Consider the following 14721-nt stretch of genomic DNA (forward strand, 5'->3'; position numbering starts at 1 on the left):
GAAAGCGTCGAGAGGGATCAGCACTGCACTGCATGGACTCACTCGTTCTGCTCTTTGCTGTTACGTTAGTTTTGGTTAGGTTAGCACGTCGCAATATTCCGGTTGTTAGTTGATGATCACGATAGGCGGCCACTTTTTCAACCCAAATCAATCCTCCGACCTGACAGCGCAATTCCCGGTGATCCTGGGGAAGACATGTTCAATGCACAAACTAACGTAGTTTGACTCGTAGCGTTCAGGTCATCGACGCTTCAACTGACACAAGCGCTATTACACTTGATGAAGATGTGGATATTATAGATAATGCTCCCAATTAAAAGGGACGCCAATACAGTTCCAGCGGGGTTTGATAGAGGATAATGCAGTAAAAGAGAGAGCACCAGTTTCTGGTTGGTCTCCGTTCTCGCTTCGGTTGGTAGGATCCAACGTCAATGGCACTGCTGCTGTGCTATCTTCCGTATCTCGCTCCGAGTGACATTCACTCGAGTTTGAGGCAATTGGATCTTCGGTTGTACCTTGTGTTATGAGAGACAATGAGCTGTACGATAACCACTCGGACAATTTTTACGTTAAAGAGAAAAACAAAATAATGAAAAGCTTCAATGAGATCAGTTTGCATCAAAATGTGGCTTGTGGCAACGAGATGAAGATTTTTTTGGTTTTCTGTTGCAGGTTCTACAAGATGCCCAAGACCTACAGCAAATCAAGGGTCCAGTCAGGTTCCTGGAGGATGGTTGATCTCCCATAGTTGGTCAACTGTCTTAGGCGCGAACACCACCAACATTTGAGTTGATTATTGTCCGGTGGCGATATATCATGCACGCATTGTCATTGTGGTTGAGATGTTTTTTCTTATTCGTTTACTGTAACCCAACATTGAGACGGTGTTGGTTAGTTTTACTTAGTTTATTAGTTGAGACTGGTGGTTTCAGCAACGGTCGCCTCCTCAAGGTACTCGTCACTTTGTATGAAGGCGAAAAAAATGGGACTTTGACTTCCATTGTGAGAAGACAAGACCAAGACTGAAGATTGTGGTGAGGAGCTTGATGGTTATTGGTCTGTTGGCTATCAAGGTGCGAGCGAGTGCGAACCAGGAACCAATGGAGGCGATGGGTCTAGCGCAAGTCTCTCGATACAGTAGTGAGAGCGGCTGCGCTGCGGCAGTCGAAACTGTTCGTTGCTGCTGCTGCTGCAGATAATACTGTGCAGACTGGCAGCATCCATAAACCCGGTAGAGGGTGAAGAGTGAGTACATTATCTCGACATGGCTTGGGCTTGGCTAGGGTATGTTGCAGTTGCAGTTGCAGGCTCTTGCAGAACAAACATGCAATCCGGCAACACAGTCGCGGAATATGGCGTCACTTGCTGTCGCGATGAGCGTCTCGAGCGTCTCACAAACTACGATTGCGCGTCTACATGATTGAGGTCTAGACCGGTTATGGCGTCAATATGTAGGTTGTTCCTAGCATCCAGAGTCAGCTGGTTATTGTTGTGTCATGTAAGAGGTTGTGTCTACTTGATACTGAGTGGCAGAGATAGATCGAGTCCGATGTAGGGTACACAGTGATCTCCATTATTGCTACCGAAGAGATATTAACAGGTGGGCGACAGAAGAATTGTCGTAGTCTAAGTGATTGGCTAATCTTCCATAAAATGATCGAATCAGGTCGTCTCTTTTTGCGACCAATTCTTCTGACGCTTTGGAAATTGGGCACTTCATACTCCTCAGCCATTCGTAGCTATAAGATTATGATTCTACTAGATTCTTCATTTTGATATAAACACCATGAAGCGAGATTATCGTTTTACGAAAACAGAGATACAATGTTATCTAGGTACTGTATCAATGGATATCTTCTGCCGAGTCTCTTGGCTTGGAAGAACATGAACATCTATGCCGTGTTTGTGCAACTGGATACATACAGTTTTGATAACTCGTTAATTCTCCTATTTCCGGTGCCACATCGGAGAGTAGACTAGCAGCCATCGAAGAAGATCTTGACCCTGAACCCTTTCTCTACCTGACCCTGAATTGAACGGAGAGCATCAAGCTGAAGCACGTTGTCCAAGTCAGTGGTGAGTTTGCGTGCTCCCAGGTGGAGAATTGGTGAAGCAACTAAAGTTAAAGGTGGAGAGAGATGGAGATGGAGAGGGACGGCAGCAGGGATGTGGGGAAAGAGACACTATGACTCTAAGGGGCTAGAGTTCAAGCACTAAGCCCATTGCGTTGTTCTTGCGGGCGCAGAGCATTCTCTGCCTCAGGTTCGCAATTCCCATCAATCATCACCTCAGCGGCGGGAGCCTTTCTAGCCTGTCCCATTCCTGTGGGCCAGTCAGTCCTTTGAAGCAAACAGAAACAGACCAACCGCCAAGCAAATTGCGCTACGCCGCAGAACCAGTAACAGCAGCCTGCAGCTCAGCGCAAACGCAGCTTATTACAGTGGGCGGAAGCACAGAGCAATAACACAAGAATAGAGGTCAGTCTCAGGGTGTGCATCAGTATCAGCATCAGTATAGGGACTCGCCTGTTCTGTACTGTAACCCCTCCCTGGACTCGAAAGCAATCAATTGACCATTCATGAGCGGGGTGGTCACTGGGTCAAAAAGCTAAACAGAATACCAGCACCAAATCCCATCAACACGGACAGGATTCATGATGCCGAGCCTCGAAAACTGACCAGAGCTGGCCTCACCTCACACCACGGAGAGCCGATGAGATGCACAATCGACCTCTGATCTTGCGGGGAGGGGACACTGGCGGCACTCCGAAAGCTCCAGCAAACGGGCAGAACCGTGCAGAATTGCACGGTAGGTAACGGAAACCAGAGGCGACCTGGACGACCAACAGCCCACTGCCCACCTCCGGTGTCGCTATCCTCTGGTCTTCATCAGCTCAGGCCCCAGCGAAAAATCTCGGCTGATGCCTTCGCGGTGGGATCCGGGACCCTCAAGGTCCCATCTCAAGAACCCATCTGAGTCACCTCATCGAACTTCGATATGGGTGATTGTTCTCGTGGGCATGAACCGGCCGTAATTCAATCATCGAAAAATTTTCGGCTACCCGTTGCAATCTCGTACAATAATAGCTATGGCCAGGATGGGATAGGACAGAACAAAACACGGGCTGGGCTTGGTCAAGGCTCAGGCGCAGTTCAGTTCAGTCAGCCAAATGTGAAGTGCTGTGCAGTAAAATCACACGCCTGGTCTGGTGTCTGAATGTCTTGCCTGCCTCCTTTGTCCTGCTACAGACTCAGTTTGTACGGTCCCTGGAAGAGCAGTGAAGGCTCGCTGAAGGACAGGGCACCTCTTTCACCTTGAGACCGGTGCATCCCCACTCTCTATTGCCATTGCCAATGCCCATCCCGGCACTCCCTCCTCCTCCAGCACTCCCTGAGTCTGGGGGGCGTGAGACGCCCTGGCGTGGTGTGCATACCACACACCCAGTTGAAACGAGAGCAACCCACGCCCGGCGGGCGTCCCATCACAGAGCGAGGTGGATCAATTTTTCTCAGCATAAAGCAGTACGTACCGGACTAACAACTCTCTGCAGGGCATTGAGAGCGGCAAGGCGCCCCCACCAAAGTGCAAGACTCCACTAGTACGTACTCTTTCTGGTGGAGCAGAGGTGTGCCTTGGTACCCTCCTCCACGAATTCCTAGGAAGTGTACCTCTAGCGCAATCCTGGTCGTGCAACTGATCATCGACCAAGGCTGTGCCTGGGCCACTGACCAAGAATATACATAACCCTTCCCCTCGAACCTCTTTACTTCTGATCTCCTCCACCATCATCTTGACTCTCTTCACTTGGAATCCTTCAATTGCTTCCTTTACTATACCAAACTACTGTCATACTCTACTCGACACTTCGACATATAAGAGATCAAGTCACTGCCTCTTGGGTTTACCCCTTCAACACTACCTTCTACCTCACTCTCACAACCACACATCACCGCAGCCATGGACTTCGATTCTTGGGCTCACTCTTTCTGCCTTGCCTGCGACAAGCAAGTGCAATCATCCTCTGATGCTTACTGCTCCGAGTCATGCAGACTGGCCGACTTCGAGAAGACGTCAACGACAAGCTCTCAAGCCAGCTCTCCCGGCCTCGCATCTCCTTCCTGCCAATGGTCATCGAAATCCTCTAGCTCGGGCTTCTACCTCTCCCCCGCCTACGATTTCTCCAACGCAAAGCCATATGGATCGAGGCACATGAGCCAACCTACCTTCAAGCCCTACGGCACTGAGTCAACCACCCACCGATCCCTCACTCCCTCAAGCTCCCACAGCAGCCTGTGCTCCATGCAGAGCACCTCAACAACAGGAGAGCAAGGTCAACTGTCCGACAAGGCGAGGAAGGAACTCCGAGCGTACGCAGTGTCTTTCGATAACGTGAGGACTCAGCGACGACGATCATACTAAGGACCTCGCTACCACGACATGATACAACACACACACTCATACAACCTCATCTAAAAACATACCACTACGCAACTCATTCAACACCTTAAATCAACAATCGCATCAACACGACACCTCAACTCATACTACAACGCCTTTTTTCTTTTTCTCTTTGTTCAAGAATCTATTTGTACCAAAGAAGGGCATTATACCGGAGCACTGCATTAAAAAAAAGTTTGTTTTTACATCGATCCATGACGATTTCTTTATATCTCAACCAACCTTTTCTGGTGGGATCATCTGGGCGGTTCTTTTGTCCATCGGGGTTCACGGATATGGCCCCAAGCAAGAGGGTATCTTGTACCAAATACAGGGCGGATTGATATCACATGAAAGTTTCAGAGCATGGATTACGGGAGCACGGGAGGTTATCATGATACCGGGATACGACGGCTGGGGACATTTGGGTCAGGCGTACAGGACCGACCAGGCAAGAAGCCGGTCGATGGATTATTCTATTGGGAGGTATAGCGCTTGACTACGGGGCAACTGGGCATTGACAGGAACTGCGGAAGACTGCACTACACTGCACAGCATAGCACATCATTGGATACCATAGCATACTATAGCCAAAGAGATCTTTTTTCTCCCTCCATACAAAGCAAGCCAAGCTTCCAACAAAAATTGTGAAGTCTGCATAATTCTCTGTGCTTCGATCTACTACTGTCTTACTGACTTGTCTGTCTCTGAGGTGTCACCGTCCCTTGTCACCTTTTTGTCGATTGGCATAACTAACGATTGGCATAACTAACGATTGGGCATTGTTGAGTTTCTTACATACCAAGTGGGTTCTGATTGCTTTTTCTCGGGGGATTTTCAACCAAGCGGACAGTCACCGCCAGGCCGCTCGACTGGGATGCTGGACAGACCAAGCGTGCATCGACACTTTTTTTCTGCATTTTTTTTTCTTAGATCCACGCACGTATCTCAACGATCCAACAAGGAAGACCCCAATCAGGCACAAAAATCGAGGCTCTTCTTTTCTGCATGAATTTCAAGCTAAACTACGACTACAGTGATGTGCTTCAGGAGGACAAGGACAGGTGCTGCTGTCGACTTCAAGTTCCTGACCAGGTGGGATGGTTTAAAGGACTGGATTGAGGATAGGATGAATTGCGCAAGATGCCGTGCTATGCCCATCTTGCTCTTGCGAGAATCGGCATTCTTTCAGCTCCGTTCCCCAGACTCAATCCGAAAGCTTGTCCGAGGCTACGCTACTGTATGAGCCATAGTCAACTCCGATCTCCGGCGGCTTACCACCAGTACAGCAGATCCTCCCAAGGAGTAGGTAATGGATGGACCCCTTCTTTGTAACAAACCAGATGGGTACAATTGACTAAAGAATTGGAAACAAGCAAATTAACTTTTTGAAAGTGTCCTCGTGGTTTCAAAATATTACTTGTTTTTCTTTTGCCTCGCCGATGAACGGGGTGTCAGCCAAGGCTCTCAAACTTTTTTTTTGTGCTATTGTAACTTGGTTTTGTGCGTCTGGTCTGTGTCATACGGGCTTAAAGTCAGTCAGACGTTGCTAGAAAGAAGAAAAAAGCAAGTTGGTACCCGAAACGTCTGTCCAAGTTTGTGATTCCACCGCCTTTACAGAGGAACAAGTGTCTACGTAGTGTAGTACCCGAAGGTATCCATCTATTGCCATGGCATACCGAAGGCCCAGGAAGGCATTCAATGCTGTAAGCCAAGTCAATCGGCGTTAAACTCTATAGGAATTGGTTTGATTTGGTAGCACATGCTGCTGTTTATTAGTTGATCAGTTCTCCTTGACTTTCCCCTTGGGGAAGGCGGCTCTTGTAGCCCTCACTTATACAAACAAACCCCTTTGGTAGTAATAAGGGAGCAATATTGGATAACGGGTTACTCTACTGATAGTGATAGTGAGAGCTTCTTTCGTCTGGTGACATTCGAATGCAGGATCTGGACTGTCTTCTCATCTCAACTTTGGTCCCCTTACGCCCCCCTTTGTGGATGTAAATAATCGAAATTTCTGTCAATGCGTAGACGAGATGACAAGAATACTCGGACATCGCCTGTGTCAAGTGGAGGTAGAAGACCCAGTGGTCATTTTGTCACCCCTATCCGAATGCTCGAGTTTTTTCTTCCATCTTCTGAGCCCCCTTACTTGTAACCGACCAAGAAAACAAGATTTTCTTAGCCTCTGTACCGAAAACCTGGTACCTAAAAAAGGTACCAGGGGGACCCGCAAGCACCGAAGAGGCCTATTGGTCTCGTGGGCCATTGAACGTCATGCTTTCGCAGGGCGGGCCGTACAGTAGCTCAGAGACGATCCATCGTTTAGGGCGGGCTTTGAGCCTTGAGCCTTGAGTCTATGTGCCAGCGCATCTGTCTCGTCTCTTCCATGTCAATCGGCGATGCTCGACTGAATTAGATGATCTGAGCTAGCAACAGGGTTTTGCACGTGTGTAAGAGGAAAATTTTAAGAGTGGATTTTCAAGAGAGGAGACTCAGAAGCTTGGCTTTGGCGATTAGGTATGTGTCAGATAGATCAGGGGACCGGAGAGAAAATTCTGTTCCAGGGTCTTTGCATTGACAGCAACAGCAAATTTTCGTCTTTTCTTTGTTGTTGGGCAGGTTTGAGGCTCATTGATGTGGTGATGATCTGTTTAGCTGGGCGTGTAGAGACCCAACCAAAAGCCAACCAAGGGCATCTTGATCTAGTAAAATCTTCCAACCAAAAGAGACATGGCGCATAACTTTCAACCTCAGTGCTGGTGAAAGGTAGGCAGGGTACGTACCTTTACGGGATTGTCGACCGAGATCGACATCATTCTCATCGGCAGGGTCCGGTCATTCCCAACCCATCGTGAGTTTTAGGACGTGGAGTCTTTTCCTTGTAAACGTAAGCATTTCTCTTGCAGTCTCTGTCTCTTGTCTCTAACATGATTGATTTATTCGTCACTACTACTGCATGTCTCCAGCTTTTCCTTTGTCTGGGGGATCGATCGGACGCTAGACCAGAAAATACATACAATATGTACGAGTATCATAACAAAACCCACAATCTGCCCATTTCTACCCTCTGATATCCGAGGAATAGAATAATGGGATGATTCTGAGATGGCCTGTTTTTCCTTTTCTGTTCCGTTCCTGTTCGTCGGCATATGGATCCCCTCTCGCCTCGCCTCGTCTAGCATCGTCTCGTCCGGCAGTGAAACCCCAGTATTCCGGCTCTGCATTTACTTTTCTTTGTTTTGCATCAGAATGAGAGAATGAATTGACTTAAGTCGTAGCATAAAACTCAGAGCGGACCCGCGTACTGAGTGGGTTTGTGGCTGTTTCGGGACTATGGGGTTCTGTTATGCTTCACAAGTTACCAACTGTATAGAGGGATGTTCCTGGATAGGGCTGTTTCGTTTGGGGCTCTTGCTTACGCACTCACCTTGCGTTTTACCTATTTTCATCTCGATCGATCGAATTTTTAAGTTGATTAATTAATCAATTCTTAATAACAAAGGGAGTGTTTTACTAAATTGACCTTCTTTGGTCTTCTTTCTTCGTCCCTGCTTCAGATATCCACTATCAACCGACGTGGCACTCTCTCTCTCTTTGACTCTCAATAACAGACCCTGTACCTGTACCTGTACTGTCTGTACCTGGGCTCTGTGCTTTTCGTGCCTGCAAAGAAGAGACTTCTTCCATTGATCGGCGGGAACGGCCCGGAGGTTGGCGTTACGCTGTGAATGGGTTGCTGTGCTTCCGGAATTCACCTTGAAGTCTTCCATGAGAATGCATTGACCGCTGGGTGACGTTGGCACTTCCACGACCCTTGTTATTATTACTGCTGTTATTCTCTTCTGCCTTGGTTCAAGGGACAACGAACGAATATCCTCCTACCGCCCTGATCCTGGGTACAAACTGAATTGAGTTGATGGTTTCGAGCTGCTGCCCCGCTGGGTGTGTGTCGTTTCATCCATTGAGTTGAATTGAGCCGAAGCGAAGTGAATGCTATGCTATGCCATGCTCTTGTGTAAGCCTCCAGTGGCATTGAATACAAGGTTACAACTATCCATCGTGGCTTTGCTTTTGCATTGGTCTGCTCAAGTATGGCATTTGCACAACTCTTGATATTGGTCACTCATTGTAACATCATTCAATGCCTACCCATTTACTACGTACAGGCTCCTTTGTCTCAAACAATTTCATATTTGCTTCTGATCTCAACGCCCGTTGACCAATTGCGAACCATAAACCCCCAATGCCGGATGTCAATGCCGGGTTTCAGTTCGGTAATTTGATTCTGAGGGTTTGAACTCTGTCATTGCAGGGTAAAAGTGATGGAAACAAAACAATAGCAAAAACCTTGGTCTATTGTCTTACAGAATAGCTTCAACATTCCACCGAGCCATTTTTTTCATCAACGTCTCACCAGAAAAAGAATTTTTCTCACTTTGTTATGTTGATGACAAAGAAAATGTCTTCCGGTTCGTCGCCTGTGATCCGGTTCCTGTTGTGTCACTCGAGTGGGAAATGTAAGACAGAGACAGGGCGGCTGTGATACTCTGACATCCTTTCATTCATGCAAATGCCGTGAAACGTGATACGCATGCCTCTGGCCAAAAGAGGATATTACACTCATGTAGTTACATACAGACAGAAAGTAAGATTCATCAGCCAGCCTCTATTTGTTTGTGAAGGGCGTTGTCAACTCAACAACGAGTCGGATTGAATGTACATGCACCCTTCAATCTCCCTTTTCTGTATCTTATTGCGAGACAGGTACACAACAATGTACTCCGTAGAGGCTGTTACTGTTACCCATGTCAATTGACGGCTCGGGTCTTGTTCCTGTAGTGTGGTTACACCACGTGGAATCCTCCCCTCCATAACTAACTGCGGCTCAAAGGCCGAATGGACGTCTCTCAACGCCCTCTGCCACAGACACAACCGCAATTGATGCCTTATTCTTGTTCTTGAATCTGATTTGATGATCGCATCAACTTCGATAGGCTCTCGAGTTGACACATACAGCAGCCGTTTCAGAACGGCGGATTCAAGATCTGCCCGTTTATGCCGAGCCGGGGCACTTACACGTAAGTTTCCCTTCCCTCGACTAGTTTCTGACGACATCACCAATTTTGTCCTGCTTCTGCATCGCCCAGTAACGGGCGATCCGGCTATTATGGGTCAATCCGTCTGACACAGTTCCATTCGCAACAATAATGGTTCTTTAGTTTTACTAACAAGACCAATTGTCTCGAGAAAACAGGGTATTGTCTTGCCTCTTTACGCCATCGCAAATCTGAATGTGTTGTGTTGCATCCATAATGCAGCGCCGGTTAATACTGAAGTCGCAAATTCCAAAGAGACGTAGTGTTTCTGAGACCACCCACGGCTATCTCGCTACGGGGGGCAATACAAGGCTTTCTGAGACTCCTCCAAGGGGTGTAACTTGGCCATCATACATGGCGCCCTTTGGGAGTCATCATCAGCCATGTTTCTCAGGGCCAATGTTCTACGGCGTTCGCGACTCCAAGCCATGAATTCCAATTGATGTTGCTATAATTCGTTAGTGATGTTCAAGTCGAAATTATTGGTGCTAGTGTTAGTGTCTTGTCACCCACAGAGCTGGGACCCAGGACGTCAGCCCAGAAACACTTGTCTAATAGGACTATGATCGCCTCAACCATATGACATAGATTTTGGAGTTTATTGTCAAAGTCGTCAGTTTTTGAGTTTCAATTGATGTAAACTTGCAGCTTCTAGACGAGGCGATGGAAGGCGTCTGCATCATTGGTCTCTATCGTTGAGTAGGTAGGCTATGCAATGTTGAATATGAATGTATATGTTTCTTTCTTATGACATGTTTGCTTTTTTCTTGGACAATTGATATCTTTAGAAAGAAATCCGAAACATGCGCAAGCCTAGTCTAGCCGGTTCATCCGAAGTATTAGCCTACAACCAGACTCAATGGAGCGTAGATACAGATAACTACGTATTGCACGAGATTCAATGGCGAGACGCCTTGTGTTAGTAGATCACGTTGCACTTGTAAGGGTATCTGTGATTCAGGAACCCACTAACTTGGTGCATCCTGAGAGCTGCATGTTAGCATGAATGTCGCTACCTATGATCGCCTCATGTTCATCACAGGCTGAAATATCTTGTCACATATCTCTCCCTCTACCACAAATATTGAAGCGCTTGTGGCTGGCTCAAACGCACCTGGAATGGGCTGACTGACTGACCCCTTATCTTTTGTTCCCTCAGCCCATCGAGATTCTGGAAACCTGGTAGAACAAGAGGGAGGAGGCTGAAGGGATATTAGACAGACTAACTGCAAGCGTAAGGGGCTTGTTTTTCTTTTCTTTTTATCTCCGCCGCTTCCTGTTGGGTTGATTGTTAGAGACATATTTATTGTCTAAACGTCTTGTCTCTCGGCTCTGACATGACGCCTCGCTCCAAGTCCCCGCTCCTTTTGTCTTTGAGTTGTGATGCTGTGCAACGCAAATATCTCGAGACATACCAGCAACCGGGGAGGCAGCCGGTATCAAGAGGGACTCAAAGCGATTGGGTATGTTTCTGGCCCATGTTTTTCTTTTTTTCTGCTGAATAGAGAGAATACATAATGAACAAATCTATGCCGTACTCATGACGTTAAGAGAGAGTGTAATCCCGGGTGATGGATCACTGGATTTCGGAAGCATGTACTAAATTGGACTCTGTCTCTAGTCGGCCCAAACTGAGACAGGTTCATAGTCTCTTACTCATCGGTTATCCTCGTCAAGAGTCGGATTGAATCCAGTGGTAGTTATTGGGTAGTTCAGTGGATAGAGCCCATCACTATCACTATCACCGACTGAGACATGTAGACTAAGTGAGCTTTCCCCAGCTCCTGTTCCCCGCGCCGGACCGGATGACCCCGATTGTGCGGAGTCGGAGCGTATTCACGGCCGAAGACGGCTTCACATTAGAGAGTAATTATGACTGTTTGATTGCTGCTACTGTACTATTTGTGTTGCAAGAGGCAAATTGAGGCGTACGTTTCTGTAGACCTAGACCCAACGGCTTGAGTTGATCAATTCACATCCAGGGTGGTGGATAGCTTCATACGAAAACTCCCTCCCAGAATCGGGTATAGAGTAAGCCCTTGTTCCTGGGAGTGAAGACCAAGCCTCGATCGTGAGAGGCTCAGGGTGACATCTGCATTCAGCACAGCAGAATAGACTCTGAGCTTTCTCTCTATTCTGCTTAGACCCAGGGCCAAACTCCATCACTGCAACCCCAGGATGGAGAAGAAACCAACCGGTTATCGCGGGGAGGGCTTCGTAAGCTCCAAACCTTGAAACAATCGGCCATTCATCATCCTAGGACGTCCTCCAGTAGCGGGAGGCAAAAAAGCCAACAATTTGACTCCAAGAACCCAATCCTAAACCAGGCGGTTCCTCCGGCCTCACCTCCCTCCTCTAGGCTCCTCCCTCCCTCTCTTCCTGCCCCCCCTGGAACCAAAATTCTCTAGTGTTAGGAGACTTTTCAAGACGTTGGCAGCGATCCTCAAAAGCTTGGCTTCTTATTGTATGATGAGGAGGAAGAGTGGACGCTTGCAGGATCTGGCTAGGATGTTAAGGTTTGCACTATTCGATATCCCGAGAGATCTTGTGCTATTCCCCTCCCTCCATGGCTATTGCCTATCATATGTTTGCTTTTTACCCTGCCGTCTTGAAAAATTTCTCTCCAGGGATGTCCGAAATTACTCCTAGTGAGGTGTGATGGGAAAGACAGTCTCGAACTGAAACTATCGAGTGTTGAATGATATTGTAATGGATGACAGAGAAGATAGTGGTGTAGTAGTGACCCATCAGCTAAACTTGGGAACGCCCGTTACAGTTAGTTATCATTTTCAATTAACCCATGTAATTAAGTACGAAAATTCTCTCTCAATAAGATAATAAAAACTCTTCCAGTGAGATCTAAACTAAAAACATGCAGCCGACAATCTGATCTGGATTAGCCTCGAGTTTGACAGCACCAGATTTAGCGAGAGATAGCGAGTTTAAATTCCGTCCCTTGTAATTTTCGCTATCATAAAGTCCGCTAATCTTTACTTTTAACGAGTGAATTGAGTGACTGTTTCCGTCCCGTCAGTTTGGTACGTATCCGTATTAATTTACGGGCAGCAACTGTACTCACTCAGTAAAGATTGGCATGGTGTAAGCAGCTGGGCAAAAGCAAAGATGCCTGAGTGATTATCACTCACTGTATGTAGCCTGTGGTATCGCACTTCTCCCGTCATCAAAATGCATGCTTAGCTGCCCTCATCCAGTAAATTCGATGTTTCCCTCTTGTGCAGGATCTCTATGATACCTTGATCATGACAGGGGGGATAAGCTGCAGCAAGGCAGATTCTTTTCGGGTATCGGTTTTGCATTCCAGGGTTCAGGTACAGGCACAGGAACAGACACACACACCATCTTTATGGTTGATTAAATCCAATTGGCTCAAGCACCAGGAATGCAGTTTTCGATTCGCTTTTCAGGCCAGAAGTGCAGGTAATTCTCGCCATTCACAGGTCGACATGCAGTGACAGGGCTGCCTGACTGACGTGGACTTGAATTAACCACAGTGACTAACAGTTTGCTGACGCCTTTTGCTGTTAGTAACCCTATCTCCTCCTCAGTGCTACAGTACGATACAGTATCTTTGGGGGCTAATTTAGTGAACCGATCAATTGTCTTGCAGTTTCTGCAGCTGAGCGGCGTGGACACTGACACCCATGACTATCAAATTCTGATTTTCTCCATTCTCTTTTCCAGCTGACATCTCAGCTTACAGCTCAAATTCAGTCCGATGGCGGCAGCTAACGTCTTTTCAGACCCTCTCTCATTTCAAGGGTCTCATCCCTATGACCCTTGCTCTCACCTACGGTAAAGAGATCCATCAAACGACAGTAGCCTGTAGTCTAGACTTGGGGATGCCCTCAACGGTTCCCCGACATGCTTATCCATTAAAAAGTCGGACCGTCTGCATTGTTTTGCTGGGGTTTCAAGGACCGTTGGATGGCATCTGCACCTTAAGTAGAAAGAATTGGATACCGGGCTTGAGGTCTCTCTTCCGGTTGGTTCGCCGGCCTCCGGGCGGGATCTACCCGTCTTGACGGGTGTCCGGATTGGTCGCCGAAGTCTCTTTTCTTTGCTGTACTAGACTATACCTTGTTGCCTGTAACAATTTTTTCACTCTTCAAACTAATGCCAAATGCGCTGTAAGACCGGTCTGCTACCCGAATGTCGTACAACTCACCTCTTTTGCCTCACTTTCGCTTCGATTCCGCTCTTCTCTGCCGAGAAGGGACGTGCTGAGGTTCCCTCAATTGGGTATGATGCATGGATGTAATTCTCACACCTCAGCCGAGACCCTGAGATGGGATGTTAGTTGAAACTGGCCCGTCCTGATCCGGTTGGAGCAGTTCTTTGTACGTGGATATGTGCAGTTAGGCACAAGACTGTACCCTCTCTAGCCTCTATATGCCGACTTTGACCTCGTACGAGACAAGAGAGGACCCTGAATAGTGGACCATAAGACAGCGGCGGCTTCAACGTTTTCTTCTAAAGATAGCTTCGCAAAGAAGCTCTGTTTAGGTATCGTTGCCGGATGCCGTAGGCAGTATCTTGGTCAGTCGAGACCCAAGAGGCCGGGAGTCAAGGATAACCTTTTCCATGATTTGAATGTCAGGAAAACTTACAATCTCATCATAGGGTGGAGTACACAATTGAAACACAGCCAGTGAATGACCTTCTATAGGTTATCTCACGTCTTATACCGTGGTATAACTGCCATTCGTAGACTATGATAATGAGATAGCTGAACTGTTGATCGAGAAGTTAGAAGGACTTAGGCGTACGCTGAAGGTGCTACCTGATCTTTGTCAAAACAGTCTTGAGGCTCTTTGAGCTTGTCCTATTTTGTTCCTTCGACCTTAAGTTACAGTGCCCTTTTGTCAGTCTCCCAGTACTTTTTTATCAAGAGGAGCCCTGGTCCGTACCATCAATGATTACTTCAAGTTCATTGCACTTCAGCAGTCACCATAGCACTTCCATCGCATGCAGTAGACCATCAGAACAGTTGAGAACATGTTTAATAGCATAAGAGGTGAACTGACCTACTCACTCATGATTGGGAGGCCAGTTCAGCGCAGGAGGAAGCTCATGAACCTGGAGGATGGGCTGAGATTGTGTTTGATACTGGATAACTCGATCGACAATCACCTGAACCTTCTCAGTTCTTGATTTCCACGCCTGA

The 14721-nt window shown here is 47.3% G+C and overlaps 1 protein-coding gene across 1 annotated transcript; it reads left to right on the top strand.

Annotated features, from left to right (window-relative positions):
• Window positions 1–3957: 3957 nt before the first annotated feature.
• FIESC28_08363 (uncharacterized protein) lies at window positions 3958–4419 on the top strand (the record flags this gene model as incomplete). Its single annotated transcript, XM_031162501.1, has 1 exon — window positions 3958–4419. The coding sequence occupies one exon, from the start codon at window positions 3958–3960 to the stop codon at window positions 4417–4419; it is 462 nt and encodes a 153-aa protein (XP_031013514.1).
• Between the last annotated feature and the right edge of the window lie 10302 nt (window positions 4420–14721).

Source organism: Fusarium coffeatum (assembly GCF_003316985.1).
Source record: "Fusarium coffeatum strain FIESC_28 chromosome Unknown BRIP53273_contig_194, whole genome shotgun sequence".
Lineage (NCBI taxonomy): Eukaryota > Fungi > Ascomycota > Sordariomycetes > Hypocreales > Nectriaceae > Fusarium > Fusarium coffeatum.